Source organism: Leopardus geoffroyi, chromosome C2 (genome assembly GCF_018350155.1).
Source record: "Leopardus geoffroyi isolate Oge1 chromosome C2, O.geoffroyi_Oge1_pat1.0, whole genome shotgun sequence".
NCBI lineage: Eukaryota > Metazoa > Chordata > Mammalia > Carnivora > Felidae > Leopardus > Leopardus geoffroyi.
In genome coordinates this window covers 144,599,575-144,614,210 of record NC_059333.1, presented here as the reverse complement: position 1 = coordinate 144,614,210, position 14,636 = coordinate 144,599,575, and the positions used below count along the sequence as shown (strand labels likewise).

General features: G+C 36.2%; 1 protein-coding gene and 1 long non-coding RNA gene across 5 annotated transcripts in view; one reads left to right on the top strand and one right to left on the bottom strand.

The window, feature by feature from the left end:
- Nucleotides 1–12,992, top strand: part of AZI2 (5-azacytidine induced 2) — a 38,531-nt gene extending 25,539 nt beyond the window's left edge. For all 4 annotated transcript variants that reach the window (XM_045436397.1, XM_045436398.1, XM_045436400.1 and 1 more), the window contains 3 exons: nt 3,057–3,115; nt 8,619–8,737; nt 10,923–12,992. In XM_045436397.1, coding sequence (XP_045292353.1) covers nt 3,057–3,115; nt 8,619–8,737; nt 10,923–11,335 — 591 coding nt within the window. In that variant the 3' untranslated portion in view covers nt 11,336–12,992. The remainder of the gene's footprint in view (nt 1–3,056; nt 3,116–8,618; nt 8,738–10,922) is intronic.
- LOC123575729 lies at nt 8,115–10,923 on the bottom strand. Its single transcript, XR_006700958.1, has 2 exons — nt 10,471–10,923; nt 8,115–10,131 (listed from the first exon to the last, which is right to left on the bottom strand). It is a non-coding gene; the product is annotated as an uncharacterized LOC123575729 (long non-coding RNA).
- Nucleotides 12,993–14,636: the final 1,644 nt, after the last annotated feature.

The following is a 14,636-nucleotide window of genomic DNA, read 5'->3' as shown; positions in this document are numbered from 1 at the left end:
ATTTTGTTTGTTTCTATGTCTTGGGGAATTCAGCTATGTCTCCAGCTCTTAAAATAGTGGCATTATAAAGAAGAGGTCCTGTGGTGCCAAGAAGTACAATGTCCCATGTTCACCAGAACCTCACATTTCAGGCGCATCTCCTGTGTGTGCTCCTTCCTGTTTGGGCCAAGCCACTTTTGCCTTCAGTCATCTGCAGTTGCCTTCTTTGCCTCTTGTGGAAGGGTCTGGTCCCTCTGTTAGTGGGCCAGTCTAGGGCCACCTTGGGCTTTGGTCAAGGCAGACCAGGCTTTTCCGAGAGATGCAGTAGCACTGAACTTCAGGGTACTTTCCCTGTATTGTGTCTTAAGAAGCTTTTGTTGGTGGGTAGGCCCTGTAGTTAGACCCGATGTCTACCCCCCAGTCACTGCTCCAGCTGCAGCCAGTCTGGTGTCTGTGTGGTTATTTTCCCATCTCCCCAGGGCAGGAGTCACTTTTGGAGTGGTGCTGGCCCCTCCCAGGGCTGCCTGCACAGTGCCAGGGTTTTACCACTTTGGATGGGTTCTGGCCAAGGGCATATTGAAAGGAGCAGATCCATAGGAGAATGTTGGGGCACGGCATATGGTGTTAGCACAGTTTGAGCGGGAGAGGTCTACGGTGGGAGGGGAGCTGGAGCTGCTTTTGAAAACTGCTTTATGGCTGGTGGGGGTGAGTCCCCAAGAGAGTGTGGGGGGCAGTATATTTAGTGCCAGCAAGGTCTGTGCTGGTCGGTTGTGGGAGGGTACCTGCTGCTGCCCAAAACTATGGAAGCTGGTTGGGTTGGAGAGGGCAGAACTGCGGAAGCGTGGGGCATGCTGTTAGCCAGCCAGGTGGAGAGGGTGCTGCACTGGTCCTGTACGTGTCCGTGTAAATAGGGTGGGGGGCCAGGGAGAGAAGAAGCACCCACCAGCTCCTTTCTTCTTTGAGAAGTCTCCCAGCGATCCCTGCTACTCTAGCACATGCTCTAACATGAGTCAGCTAATCTCTCTCCCATATACCTGAAGCATTTTTCACAGTGCTGCTTCAATACTGTGTCTTCTCGGGGTTCATTATGCTGTCCCTTCAAGGGCGGCGATTCTGATTCGTCTGCCCTCCCCTCCCTCCCAGAGCTGAGCTCATTGATTTGTCAAGTCCCAGGTGTTAAGCCCCACTGATTGTAAGAACTTGAGAAATTAGGCCTCTCTGGTTTTCAAAGCCAAATGTTACAGGGATTCTTTGGGGATTTGTCTTCCCTGTGTGTGTTCCCTATGCCTGGGGTGCCTAGTGTGAGAGTGAGTCTTTTTCTTTCTCCATGCCTGCAATGTTCCTCCCTCCTTCAGATAGACCCATGGGTCCATTTAGCTCCAGATGGCCTCTCTGCTCTTCCTACCTCTTCAGTATGGTCTCTTCTTTACCTTTGCTGTGGAGAGTCTGTTCTGTCATCCCTCAGGTCATTTTGTGGGTTATTTACACTGATGTGGATGTTATCTGCTTGTATGTGGAACAAGGTGAGCTTACGATCCTCCTACTCTGCCATCTTTTTTAGAGGCTTCTTTTAAAAAGATATGCTTGGGGCGCCTGGGTGGCGCAGTCGGTTAAGCGTCCGACTTCAGCCAGGTCACGATCTCGCGGTCCGTGAGTTCGAGCCCCGCGTCGGGCTCTGGGCTGATGGCTCAGAGCCTGGAGCCTGTTTCTGATTCTGTGTCTCCCTCTCTCTCTGCCCCTCCCCCGTTCATGCTCTGTCTCTCTCTGTCCCAAAAATAAATAAACGTTGAAAAAAATTAAAAAAAAAAAAAAAAAAAGATATGCTTGTAAGAAAGGATCTGTACTTTGTAGCTCTGAATTATAATTGTCAGTAAATGGATTTGCCTTGAAAGGAAATTGATAGCTTTTTACATAATGGATATTTCCTTACTGAGTAGAAAACGGTACCATGGCATTATAAAAATGTGGCTCATAATTACGGTATTGCTAATTATTATGTAAAATTAGGAACATCATTTAATTCTTCTGAACTTGTTTTCTGTAAAGTAGACTTTTAAATACTACTGTTTTTTCATGAAGGTTAGATAATATGTAACATGTTTTGCATAGTGCTTAGTATATAGTATATTTAATAAGTGAATGTATTTCAAAAAAACTTAAGGTAATCCAGAAAAGCAATACTCTTAAGGGTGTGTGTGTGTATGTATGAGATAGATCAATTCTTATTAGTTACTCTTTTCCACTAGATGGTGCTAGGGGATAAATTTAGTTTAATTCATCATAAATCATAGAAACATTTAAAAGTAGAAAAACTTTAGAAATCACTTTTCGCTTACTGCTGAAATGGTATCTGAAGGACTAAGAAACTTATGACGTTAAGATGAATTAAAAGGATTTTTTTTTTTTTTTTTTCTAATTTAAGACTTGGTCCTTGACCTTCATAAGAATTTATTTGGCAGGGGGAGGGGAGATTTAAAACTAAAAAAAAAATGGTCACAACTAAGGTAAAGATATCAACCAGGAATAGGAATAGTGGAATGCTTAATGCAAATTTATCAGAGGTTCCAAGTTGAAATCAAAAGTGTGAAATAGCATCCCTATGTTGACATAATGGTGAGGGGTTTTTGTTTTTGTTTTTTACTCAGTTGATTACTGTTTGGTATTAATGAATTCAAGGTTCCAGGGTGAGTTCCACTATGGCCCTTTTAGACTTTTCTATATTCCCCCAATATTCCAGTCATTTATATTTAGAAAAGTTGATCCTTTGGGGCCAGGTGAAGACACTAGAGCCAAAGAAGTTTAGAAAACACTGGATATGTAAAATGGAGTTGGTATAGAGGACTAAAGTACCTAATAAGAACCCATTTAGCTATTCATTATGTGCTATTGTATACCAAAGGTTTTGAGAAGTTCTATAGCATAGGAATTTGTTTAACTTGAACAGTGTTTCCCAATGTTTTGTAGCCATGGGCCCCTGTATATGTGAAACTCCCACATCATAAAGAACTAGTTTGGGAAACAGATCTATACTTCTTAACAATTATAACTTTAAAACTTTATTTTTAAACAAATGACAGGATCCATCTCAGGAAGACAATCTGAATAGCAGTGATCTCCAAAGACTGAGCATTTCAAGGTATGAACATTCTTCAAAATTCAAAAATAACACATTGTATAGGTTACCTAGATTTCTGTTGTGATTTAACTTTAAAAAAGAATGGATACTGTTTGGGTACTGCATGTAATCTCTGATCACAGTGGATTTATAAAAAACATTTAACTGTTCATCAGCAGGTTTGAACTTAAGTAGTAGAAAAGTGCATATTGTGATGCTTTAAACAAAATTTTGAACACTTTTAGATTTTTAGGGAGCTGTGTAGAAAGTATTCTGTAATAAATCCTGGTTTGTACCTGAAGAATTATACATTTCCATATACGGTAACTCTGTCTTAAGGGCAAATTTGGACCACCTTAGTCTTTCGCATAACATGAATTTTAAAAGAACTATCCATTTGGGGTAAAAACAAAAGTAGCTATCAGAGTTCATATGTTACTTTAACCCTTTTTTCTTAAATATGTGACATTTTTACTTGAGTAACAAGTACTGTGTTTTAAATTATCTGATTTTAGCATCTCTTCTCTAGAAGGATACTTTCATCCAATGAAAAATAGTGAGTTGACTTCATTGCTTGATCATTTGGCTTCCAGAGTTTACTGAGTGAAAGCGAATAATGTGAAATGGCTCATACCTGTTCCTATCAAAACCTAATTGAGAGAAATGATCAAGTAGGGCAGAATTTGAGGATTGCAGCCAATCTTCTAGATTCAGGGGTAGGCAAACTTTTTCTTTATAGGGTTAGAGTATTTTAGGCCTTATGGGTTATAACAATTACCGTAACAATTGGAATTAATAAACTCTGCCATTTGAACAGTTATTCAGTTATGCCTTGAAGTTTCATCCAGCTTTATAGCAAGAAGTTTTTCCTTTTTAAACAGTGTGTCTAGTTCAGTATCCATGTAATTTTCTCAAAGTTGTCTTTTTTTTTTTTTTAATCAAAGTTACCTTTTCTCCTGCCAACCTAGGTTTCCTTTTGTTATATTTATCATTTTTTATAAGCCTCTTCAAACCATTTTTGGAAAGAATCAGGGAACAAAAAATATGTTAGAATCAGAGTAGGTCAAAGGGGCTGTGTATAGTGTATTAGAAGTACATGATATAGAAGGAGACTTCTTCCATTCATGGGAGATTTTACATAAATTTTGATCACATCTACTGAGAATAACTTGAAAACTGGTCCCCAGAAATGTCTTTGAAGACCTCATATACCTAACAACATAGTAAAGAATATACCAGGATTTAGAGGAGGATGAAGGTCCAAAGAGGTGAGTCAACCTTTTGAGGCTACCAGGTTATATATATAGAACTGGCTTCAAAGTACACTTTTGAATTCTCTAAACTTCAAGTATTAATTCAGAGTGTCAACTGAGCGAAACAGTTTTTATAAAGAATTACCTTAGCTCTAAAAGTTCTTAGCTCTAAAAGTTACTTGTATGCTAAAAGAACTGTATGATTAAAGCATGTTCTAATGGCTCCCTAGTGCTGAAATTGTATGTACAGCTTTTTACAAGTTGGTTTGCATTTATTTTATGTAAGCAATATGGATTGCCAAACTGATCAGGTTTCCCTCTTCTGGTTTGTTTACCCTTGGAAACTCTGTATCATTCAATTTTATGTTAGCCTCATTCCTAGCTGCATTTTATCTTGTTTTTCCTTTGCCTTACCATGTACATGATATAAACCTATTTCTAGTTTATAGTCAGTCCTATGTTTTATTAATATTTGTAAGTTACCTCATCACTTTTAAGTAGAACAATTCAGATGTAAGTTTATTACATTAGCAAAAAAGTACATACGAATGTTTCCATAAAACCTTTAAGTACAATTTTACATATTTTTAGGGATGATTTTCAGTTATTTGTAAAGCCCCCTTTGTGGGAACACTCTTTTTTCATATTTCCTCCATCATACTGCTAGGCAAATGAGGTACTGTACTATTTCCCTAACATAATTACTGGAGGCCTTTACTGTATACAGCATCTTTTAACAATTACAGTCCTATCAGAAATTTGGCCAGTTTCTTACCAGTGTTCATCTGGTGTTAGCTTTAGGTTGTTGCACTCAGTTCTTAAACAGATCTAGGTATGGGGTAAACTTGAATTGTGAAGTTCTTAAGAAATTGAAGATATAGAGGGGCGCCTGGGTGGCGCAGTCGGTTAAGCGTCCGACTTCAGCCAGGTCACGATCTCGCGGTCCGCGAGTTCGAGCCCCGCGTCGGGCTCTGGGCTGATGGCTCAGAGCCTGGAGCCTGTTTCCGATTCTGTGTTTCCCTCTCTCTCTGCCCCTCCCCCGTTCATGCTCTGTCTCTCTCTGTCCCGAAAATAAATACACGTTGAAAAAAAAAAAAATTAAAAAAATAAAAAAATAAAAAAAAAAGAAATTGAAGATATAGAAAATATAGATTAATGTTTTTCAAATTGTGCCGTGTTCCCTTAGTAATTGTGAAATTTTGTGAGTTAAGTATTTATACAAACACTGAATAAAACAGAACAGAACATACCAGAGTGTGTTACACATAATAAGGGCAATAAGTATGGTTTGTTATAACTTGGTTGTTTGGGTTGCAGAGTAAATTGATTCCTTGCTGTGCTTCACAATCAAAAATGTCTGAAAGAGTTGATTTTGGGGAATCACAGTGGTCAAAATGTAAATTTCTAAGTCTTTAGCTCTTGGGTAAGATTCTCATACTTTGATTTTAGTTCTTCTGGGTGATATAAAAGTAAATTTTCAGAAGCTAAAGAAAAATATGTATGGGTGAAGTAAAAAAGTTGATTTTTCTTATACGAGGAATATTCCTTTTGTATTGAAGAGTTGAATGTATATTGTCAACTAAGAAAACTGGGCTTTTACACAGTTTGTAAGCAGGGCATGTATCTCCTTGCAATGTGGCTAAGCAGGTTTACTTACATTTAAAATTTAGAGGGTTGAGATTTTATACTGGGGCTAAGAAGATTGTGTTGGTAGTGAGTATATTGGAGGTGCTTGGTAAATGTCTAATGAAGAGGATGGTGATTATATTAAAAAATGTTACTCAAAATGGCAGCAGGCAGTCATTAGACTAGATGATTGAAAGATGACTTTGATCAGCAACATGTTAGAGTATGGAGTAAGTTCTCCTGAACCTGTTTCCTCACATGGAAAATGTGGTTACCCAGTTTGCCAAGTTGGTGTGATAAAATGGGAGAAATGCTCAACCATCATTATTTTGTTTCACCTATTTTATTTTTTTAGGGTTCTCATTTGGGATGCTTTAGTGTTGTACCTCAGTGTTCACATAGTTTTATAATTTCTTTATAGGTGAAAAAAAAGTGTGTGTGTGTGTGTGTGTGTGTGTGTGTGTGTGTCTATGTGTCTATGTCATTTAAAGCAAAACTTAACTAACTTCACACTCCTGGTTGGGGGTGTGGGGGGCGAAGTCTGACTATATAATCTCAAAAATAATCTAGATAAAGGACGGTTAGTTGGAACTCTGCTAAAGACTTGTGGATGACAACTTGCCTCTTCCAGTCTCACTTAAGTAATGATTTAAATATTCTGTACAAGTAGAGTTAAAAATAAATTTTTAACACACTTTGAAGACTATAGCACTTTAATATTTACTGTAAAGTGACTGTCATTGCTTTGTTATCCACAAGAGGGAGAGCTTACACTTAGTAATTTAGACTTTTTTTTTTTTTTAATCTGTTTTTAATTCATATGACTTTAAGGGCAAAAAGACTTAGATGTATGTTAAAGTTGGCAACCTAGTTTTTAGTTTAACCTAGTTTATAAGCAGTCTTCATTGAATTGGAAAATGTATATTAGACACTGCTTTAACACTTGTTATAATTATCTATCTTTTATTTTACATGCTTAGCTAGTTTGAATGATTAAATGTGAACGTTATTCTAGGATCCAAACACAGTCTTGGGTATTTGCTTTGCTTTTCTCCAAGTCAGGTACTGATTTACCATCTCATGACAATAATTAAACACTATTTTTAAACTGTATATTCATATCATGACTGTCTGCATGAATTAGCACATGTAGCACTTACACTTACTGCTATGTAATGTGAGTAACTCTTTGGAAAGCATACCGAATGCCCAGAATTGCAACAAGGAACCAACAACCCTTCACACTTAAGACAGGTTCCTATGTGAAACATTCACTGTAGCATACATCTCAGATGTTTACTGGTGAAGTAAAGTGGTTAACTAATTTTTGTGAAGTAATTATTTCACACTTACCAAAAACCTGCAAAAAGCCTGTGATTTTTAATAGACTGCTGTTTGACAAATCACGTTTACAATAGATTAAAACATGCAGATTTTTTCCAAAAGCAGTATAAAGTGTATTCTGCTTCTGTTGAAAGAATTGTGGTTGGTTGGAGTGGAATAGAAAGAAATATCTTGACAAAAAAGGTATGTAACCTTACATTCCATATAATTGTTTTTTAGTAGATCTGTTCCTTCGTAATTAGAATAGGAGATTAGTTGTAGATACCAAGATATTATCCCTTGGTTTAAAGGTTTTTGTTTACAGCTAGATAAAAATTGAAGCATAAAGTAACATTTTCTAATTTGGTACTTGTTATTAAACTTACAACAATGTCTTAAAAAGGCAATAATGGTCATTTGAATACTATGAGATCAGTTCTTATACTTAATATTTTACATATTCTTGTATAGCATAGTAAGAATATGTATTGAAGATTTCAGTTTAGTTGGCAATTAAAAACCTAAGAAAGAAAATCATGAATATCCACATAATGTTTAATGGAAGAATGAAACTTTTACAGATTAGGTTTAAAATAGCTAATTTGTAACTGCTCAGATAATTGACATAAAATACTTTTAATTATGAAAATGAGAGGCATTTGTGAAGTCTTTAAATTCTGGTTCATATAATCCTCTCTCTCTCTAGCTTCTTTTCCCTTACCAGGAAATCATCTGGCTCTTCCTGTCTTGTGCTGTCATGTCACATTGGTTTAGAACCAACAATATGAGACAGCCCAGTCAAACATAAAAGAATGGAATGCATGAAACCTAAATTTTATTTTAATGTGGGTTTGGGGATACACATTTCAATTCACAACGTCAAAACCGAATAATCAAGAGATAAATACAAATTAAAACTCTATACATGAATAAATGTCACTATTTTTCTGTATCAGATTTGCAAATGAAGAAAATACTCCTTATTCTAAAAGTATGATAGTAACACCACTGCACATTATGGGCTATAATAAAAACCTCAATTCTGAGAACTATAAGAAACTTGGTGATAATACTTCTTTTTTGGTAAATACCCTTTTGTTTAATACAGTTCAGTTAATGGCTAGAAACTAGGTCAATATTATTATTGAATAAGATCTTTTCACTTGTTCTAATGCCCTAATTGTATGTCAATTATTTAATGAGGAAGTTTTGTTTAATTTATATCAAAACTAGAGCAGGAATGCTCATTTCTATTTTCAAGTCACTCCTTTCTGTCCGTAAGGAAAATAACCATTAACTTTTTTTTTAAACTTGCATTTCAGCGACAATATGCAAAATGCATACTGGGAACTGAAGAGAGAGATGTCTAATTTACATTTGGTGACTCAAGTACAAGCTGAACTACTAAGAAAACTGAAAACCCCAACTACAGTCAAGAAAGGCAAGTTAATGTTTGCTGGAAACCACTGATTCCAGCCAAACAGCTTGAAGAGCAACTGGCTATCGTTTCTTATCGAAATCTCATCAGATGATTTTGATAAGCCAAAGTATATATAGTATGTTCACAGCCTACCTATTCTCTGCTTTGGCTTCATTCTCATACTGGTCAACTTCACACATAAAGGTGTTGCTGATGTGTTTTTTCTTCCGTACTGTATTCTTTTCCCCTTGTGGCTTTTTTTCTCAGCCAAGTGTTGCTTATGTGTATAAGGCTGAGGTGTTAAGTTTGCTCTAGTTGACCTTTTACCACAACTCCTCCTTATATTTAAAAAAAAAGACATCAAGACATCAAAAGCTATTTTTCATTCCAGTGCCACAGAATATATCAAAGACCTAGCCCTTTAAATTAGTTTTGAAAAAATTAACTTTGATGCATAATTTGTTTTTATTTGGTAAACTTAATTTTTCTTCCCATAAAGGATAGACCGTTTAGAATGGAAACTGTTTGTGATCCCACTATCTCTTTCAATGAAACAAAAAACTTGCATTGATTTGCTTTTCATATTAACTGCTTGGCTGACTAAACTTTTGAGTTTTGGGCCTAACCTAGTAGTTAGTGGCTACTTTACAAAAGCCCTTTGCATATCTCAGAGAAAAATCAGTGCATGTGTGCCTTTTATTACGTAATAGTTTTATTTCTGAAAAGCTGTATAATGTAAATTTGCCCAAAAGTTTATTTTGAAGGAATTGAGATGTGACTTTTCGTAAAAAAAAATAAATAATCACCAGCACCTAAAGTTATATGCACCTTGGACTGGCCCTAAAGAGGGCACAAGAGAAATGTATTTTATAAATCTCCTCAGGAGTGTTAACTAGTAGGGAAAAAGGAAAACTAAAGTCAAAATCCCTTTTAGTTTCTACAGAGTTATTTATGAATCAGGCAAATTAATATCGTGCTCTGCCAGGCTCCAACTTAATTTATGGTTCATTTTACCCTGGAGTTTTCCAATGGCCAGGGTTACCTATGAGGCAACTGTGTGTTGATTGGTAGAGGTAAAATTTCTCTTAAAAGGAACGCAGAATAATTTTACAGGGAGTTTTCAGTGAGGCTGTTTATATAACAAATATGGTCTCCAAAGAATAAGAAAGGAAAAGTGCTCTTTCCACATTTGGAAATGGCTCATTCTTGCGTCCCTTCTGAGCTGGTGAAGGATAAATCTTGTGGTGTATCGAACTGAAAGTTCTCTGGCAGGCTCAAGGCCACAGCTCTTCACTGCAGAACTCCGTGCTTTGATGAGTAGAGACAGACTAGATCATCTTTTTTCCTGACCTCCATATCACCCTTGTCCAGAAGTTGAGCACTGTTACTTCTAGGTCTTCTCCACTCCTTCCCCTCTTCCCAAGAAAAAAGGCAATGAGCTCATTTTATAATATGGTTCAGTTTCTTCTAAAATGATAGATTCAAGCCCGAGTTATAATTGTTAGCATTTTGCCCTAGTAGGTTGAATTGGAAGGGGAGGAAAACCTTAGACTACCATTATGTTGGCTAAGACTAGCTAAATAATCGCTTCAGTTTATTTTCTAAGCCATTACTTGTGTACTAAACTCATTTTTTCTCTTGGCTTATTACTGTGACCACAGCAGAAATGTGTGTTTATAAGAACAGAATTATTTTATAAATTCTATTCAAACTGTTTTATCCTTAAGAGCCTTTGAATGTATATTAAAACTTACTTTGGGCCTCGCCAATTCAAAATATAATCATTGCAGAAAAAATTTATTTTGAAGCACCTATGGAAAAAAGATTTGAATAAGCAAAGGAATATTATATTTAAGAACAGCTTTCTTGGTTTCCATGGACACTTAAACAGTAAGCAGGCTTTCTCTAGTCACAATACAATTCTTCACCTTTATTAATGGTCCTATGATATAGGCAGGACAAGAATACCATGTCCATTTTGCAGACGAGAGAAGTGACACTTGGAAGCACAAAAAGTGGCTGAACCTAAAGTCACAATGTTAGTAAATAAGTGATCCAGGATTAGAACTCGATCATTTGTCATCTGTCTCAAATCATAGTGCCCCAGTGATCATGTTAACTTGGAAATATTTCCAGTTCTAGATTCAGCCAAATTAGGATCACAAATGCCGTGACAACTGACCTTTAGCCTGTGCTTTCTTTTTAGCCTGTGCCCCAATAGGATGCATGGAAGACCTTGGGAAAGACAGCACAAAACTGCACTTGGCGAATTTTACTGCAACATACAAAAGACATTCCCCCCTGTCACCAAATGGCAAAACTCTTTGCCACACCACATCTTCCCCTTTATCAGGAGATATGAAGGTTTTATCAGAGAAAGCAATTCTTCAATCATGGACAGATAATGAGCGATCCATTCTTCATGATGGTACTAACTTTCAGGAACACAACTCTTACGGCAGAAATTCTCTGGAAGATAATTCTTGGGTATTCCCAAGCCCTCCTAAATCAAGTGAGACAGCATTTGGGGAAACTAAAAATAAAACTTTGCCTTTATCCAACCTGCCACCACTGCATTACTTGGATCAACATAATCAAAACTGCCTTTATAAGAACTAATTCTGAAGAGATTTCATGATTTGGTCATGAGGTTACTGTTATCTCCCTCAGTGGCTCTCAAGAAATTACTTAACTGAAAGCAGATTTTGAATAAACTTTTGCAGAGTTCTTCAGTATATACATTTGCACATACTGTTCTCCACATCATGTATCAATTTTCCAGTATGAAAGAGCACCCTCCAGCTCCATGTTCTAAGAATCAGATGTAAGCTACTAATTAATAAATAAACTTACGGTGTTTCAAAGAAACGATTCTACCTTTGATAGTAATTGTAAATAACTGCCTCTCATGTAAAGGATGGAATTAAAATTTTTTAGGACATGGTTTTATATAGCATGTGAAATGCCTAAATATCTGTTCATAAAAATAAGAGGCCATGAGTATGTGAGAAAAATTGTAAGTTGCTTTAATTTGCATAAGAGACAAATGGCAAAGTGAATAAGTTCTATTTGTAGTGACCTTAAAGATGAAAATTATAGTTGAATAATATAGGTTATTCCATCTGCATATGCTATTGTGTTTCAAAGTTTAAGACTCAGTAACATTGTGATTAAAAAATGGTTTCAAGACTTGAAATAACTTGCTCATTGAAACCAACTTTGTCCCATACATCCTTCAAATCCTAACTGAAAAAAGTGATGAAATAGTTGAAAACCTATGTGGTGTGTGAACTATTTAATCCCTCATTATCCAATTAGAAGTAGAAAGAGCATCACACAGGTTGCAGTCTAATCTGTGCCTTCAGTGGTCCATAATAAAAAGCTAAATATGTAACTGGATAAAATCATTTTCTTCAAAGGGTCTATACCTGCTTGTTATGTACAGCGACTTATAAATTGTTAGACTTTGTTTTGAAATGTAAGAGTGACTTTTGATTAACCACATTAAGAATTCTGGTTCTGTAAACCAAATTCTGTGCTGTATTGATATAGTCTGATCACGGAATATCCCCAAACTTTTTGATTCTAAGTGGCCTATCATGTATAAACAAAAATATAACAAGGATGGCTTCACATGGAAATCTGTCTAAATTCTTTCAGGGTGGTGGTATTAACATTGTAATATAATGTATTAGTTGGCTTATACATCTTTTGCCTCAGATAAACTGTTTCATGTAGGAGACCTTTATCCTTTTTGATAGACAGTTTCAAATATTTGAACTCAAAAGAATATCTCAGATCTCTTCTATATTAACTGAATAGCATACATACATAAACAGTGTTCACTGGTCACAGATATTTTTGTCTTTCTATTATCTTACTCACTTATTCAGGCTTGTCTGTGATTAATGGAATTGGTGTCAGATGCTGGAATTTATTCTGACCAATGAACACAGCTGACTCCAGGGAGTACAATCTCCTGCCAAGTAATAGAACAAAACCCAATATGCATAAAACAAATACAAGACTCCAGGCTTTAGCTAAAGGAAGCAACTACCTGTGTAATAACAAAGCAGCAGAAACTATTTCTCATGTGGCTGCATAGGCTGTATATTATATCTCATCTCTAATGTAGCTTACTGGTTTGCCTTTTGTAAAAGCAAGGTTGGAAACTTTCCTTTGTAAAGAAGTCGTATGAGATAATGGCTTGATTAATGTTTTGAATAATGCCAAGAAATTGTTTAATTAAAATAAATTATTTTTGTTTGAAATTGAAGTGAACGTGAAATATTGTCCTTGCCTATATATTCCAAGGTCAGGTACTAATTATCAGTTGTTAATTTGATTCACGTTACAGGCATTTATCTTGTTAAACCAACTTCTTTTGAGTGGAAAAAATGTTCTTCCATCTAAACAACAGGGTAGCTGTCAAACAGGTATGCCAGAAATCCAAGGTTGATGTTCTTTACAGTTTAAAGTGCTAAATAAATGATGGGTAAGACTTGAACCAAAAAATTTACCCAGCCATAAATTTTAAAACCTACACTTTATGATCATCTCCGTTCTATGTAAGATTCAAGGAGAAATGAGAAGGGCCCATCTGTAGTTTGTTATCTACTTAAGATGGAAAATTTTATGTCGACTTCTTTCATACCACTTGAAACTTGCTCCAAAGGGCTTCCCTGGAAAATTTCCTTGATCTTCATATTTTTATGATAACTCAGTTTACATTTACATAGAATGAAGACAGGTAGCAACAAAAAGACACTTACTCCCTCTTCTTCATCTCCTAGGAGCAAAAATAAAATCTGTATCTTCTCTAATAGGAACTGAGGTTCTGCCAAAATGGAACCTAATTCCTACATAGAGCAGGGACATACCTATGGGGAAAATGAGAAAACCAAGTAAGTAGGGAAGAGTTCAAACTTCAAGAACTAAGACTGAATTGTAGGAAAACAGTAATGATCTAATCCAGAAAGGACTTGGGTCAAGGTGGATGTTTAGGGGAAGAAAATCTGTGCATTCTTAACAATAATACCAGCCAGCGATACGAATGAGCAAGCAGAACAACTGAGGCAGCTGTACTTGTGGGCGAAGTAGACCAGTGTGCTGGCTAGGCCTGGATATTCTGAAAGCTGTAATCAATGGTACAGTTCCTGACGGGAACATATTTATATAACCTACTGTCCAGCGCCTATGGGGAAAGTGACATCTACATAAATGAATTTCCCAGATAAAATTGAAGGTGGTTTCTCTGATTCTCATCCAAATTATAAATTAGCCACAGGTTATATATTTCACTAGCTTCCTAAAGTAACTATTTGCTTTTTCTTCATTTGCATCATTTAAAACCAAGAATTAAGGTCCTGTGCTCTAGCAAATGTACAATACCAAAAGACCAACAGAAGAATATAGGCTTGTTTACCCCTATGATATGTGATCTCTAGGTTTCTATATTTGCTTTGCTTTGGTCTGTTCTAGTAATCTTCCTTTTGATCTGTGGCCTGGGAAAATGTGGTTTCTTTGGGTTTCAAGTAAGAGTAAAATAGTTCTTTGAGCGATTGTCTTGAGTAAAGTATAGAATTTGAACATTGGTTCTTCAGGGTCCTATCTGCTTAAAACTAAGTCCTTTAAAAAAATCTCAGCTCTATTTCATGGGACTGGGGCCAAAGTTAAATCTTGTCCTAGTAGGTAGTGCTTTCTATTTGTGATTTTAATGAGAACTATGTAAGTATATATAAATTTTACTTACTTGGAAACTGGTTGCAGTGGCTACAGTGAACGGAGTTCATGGAAGAAAAAAGAGCAACTTTTAATATAAAAGTTCAACCTGGGACCAAATTACTGCACTCAGACAGTTGTTTTAGACTAGCTCCTGAAATCATTAAACTATTTTCAGTAGCCAAACAGGTCAAGGATC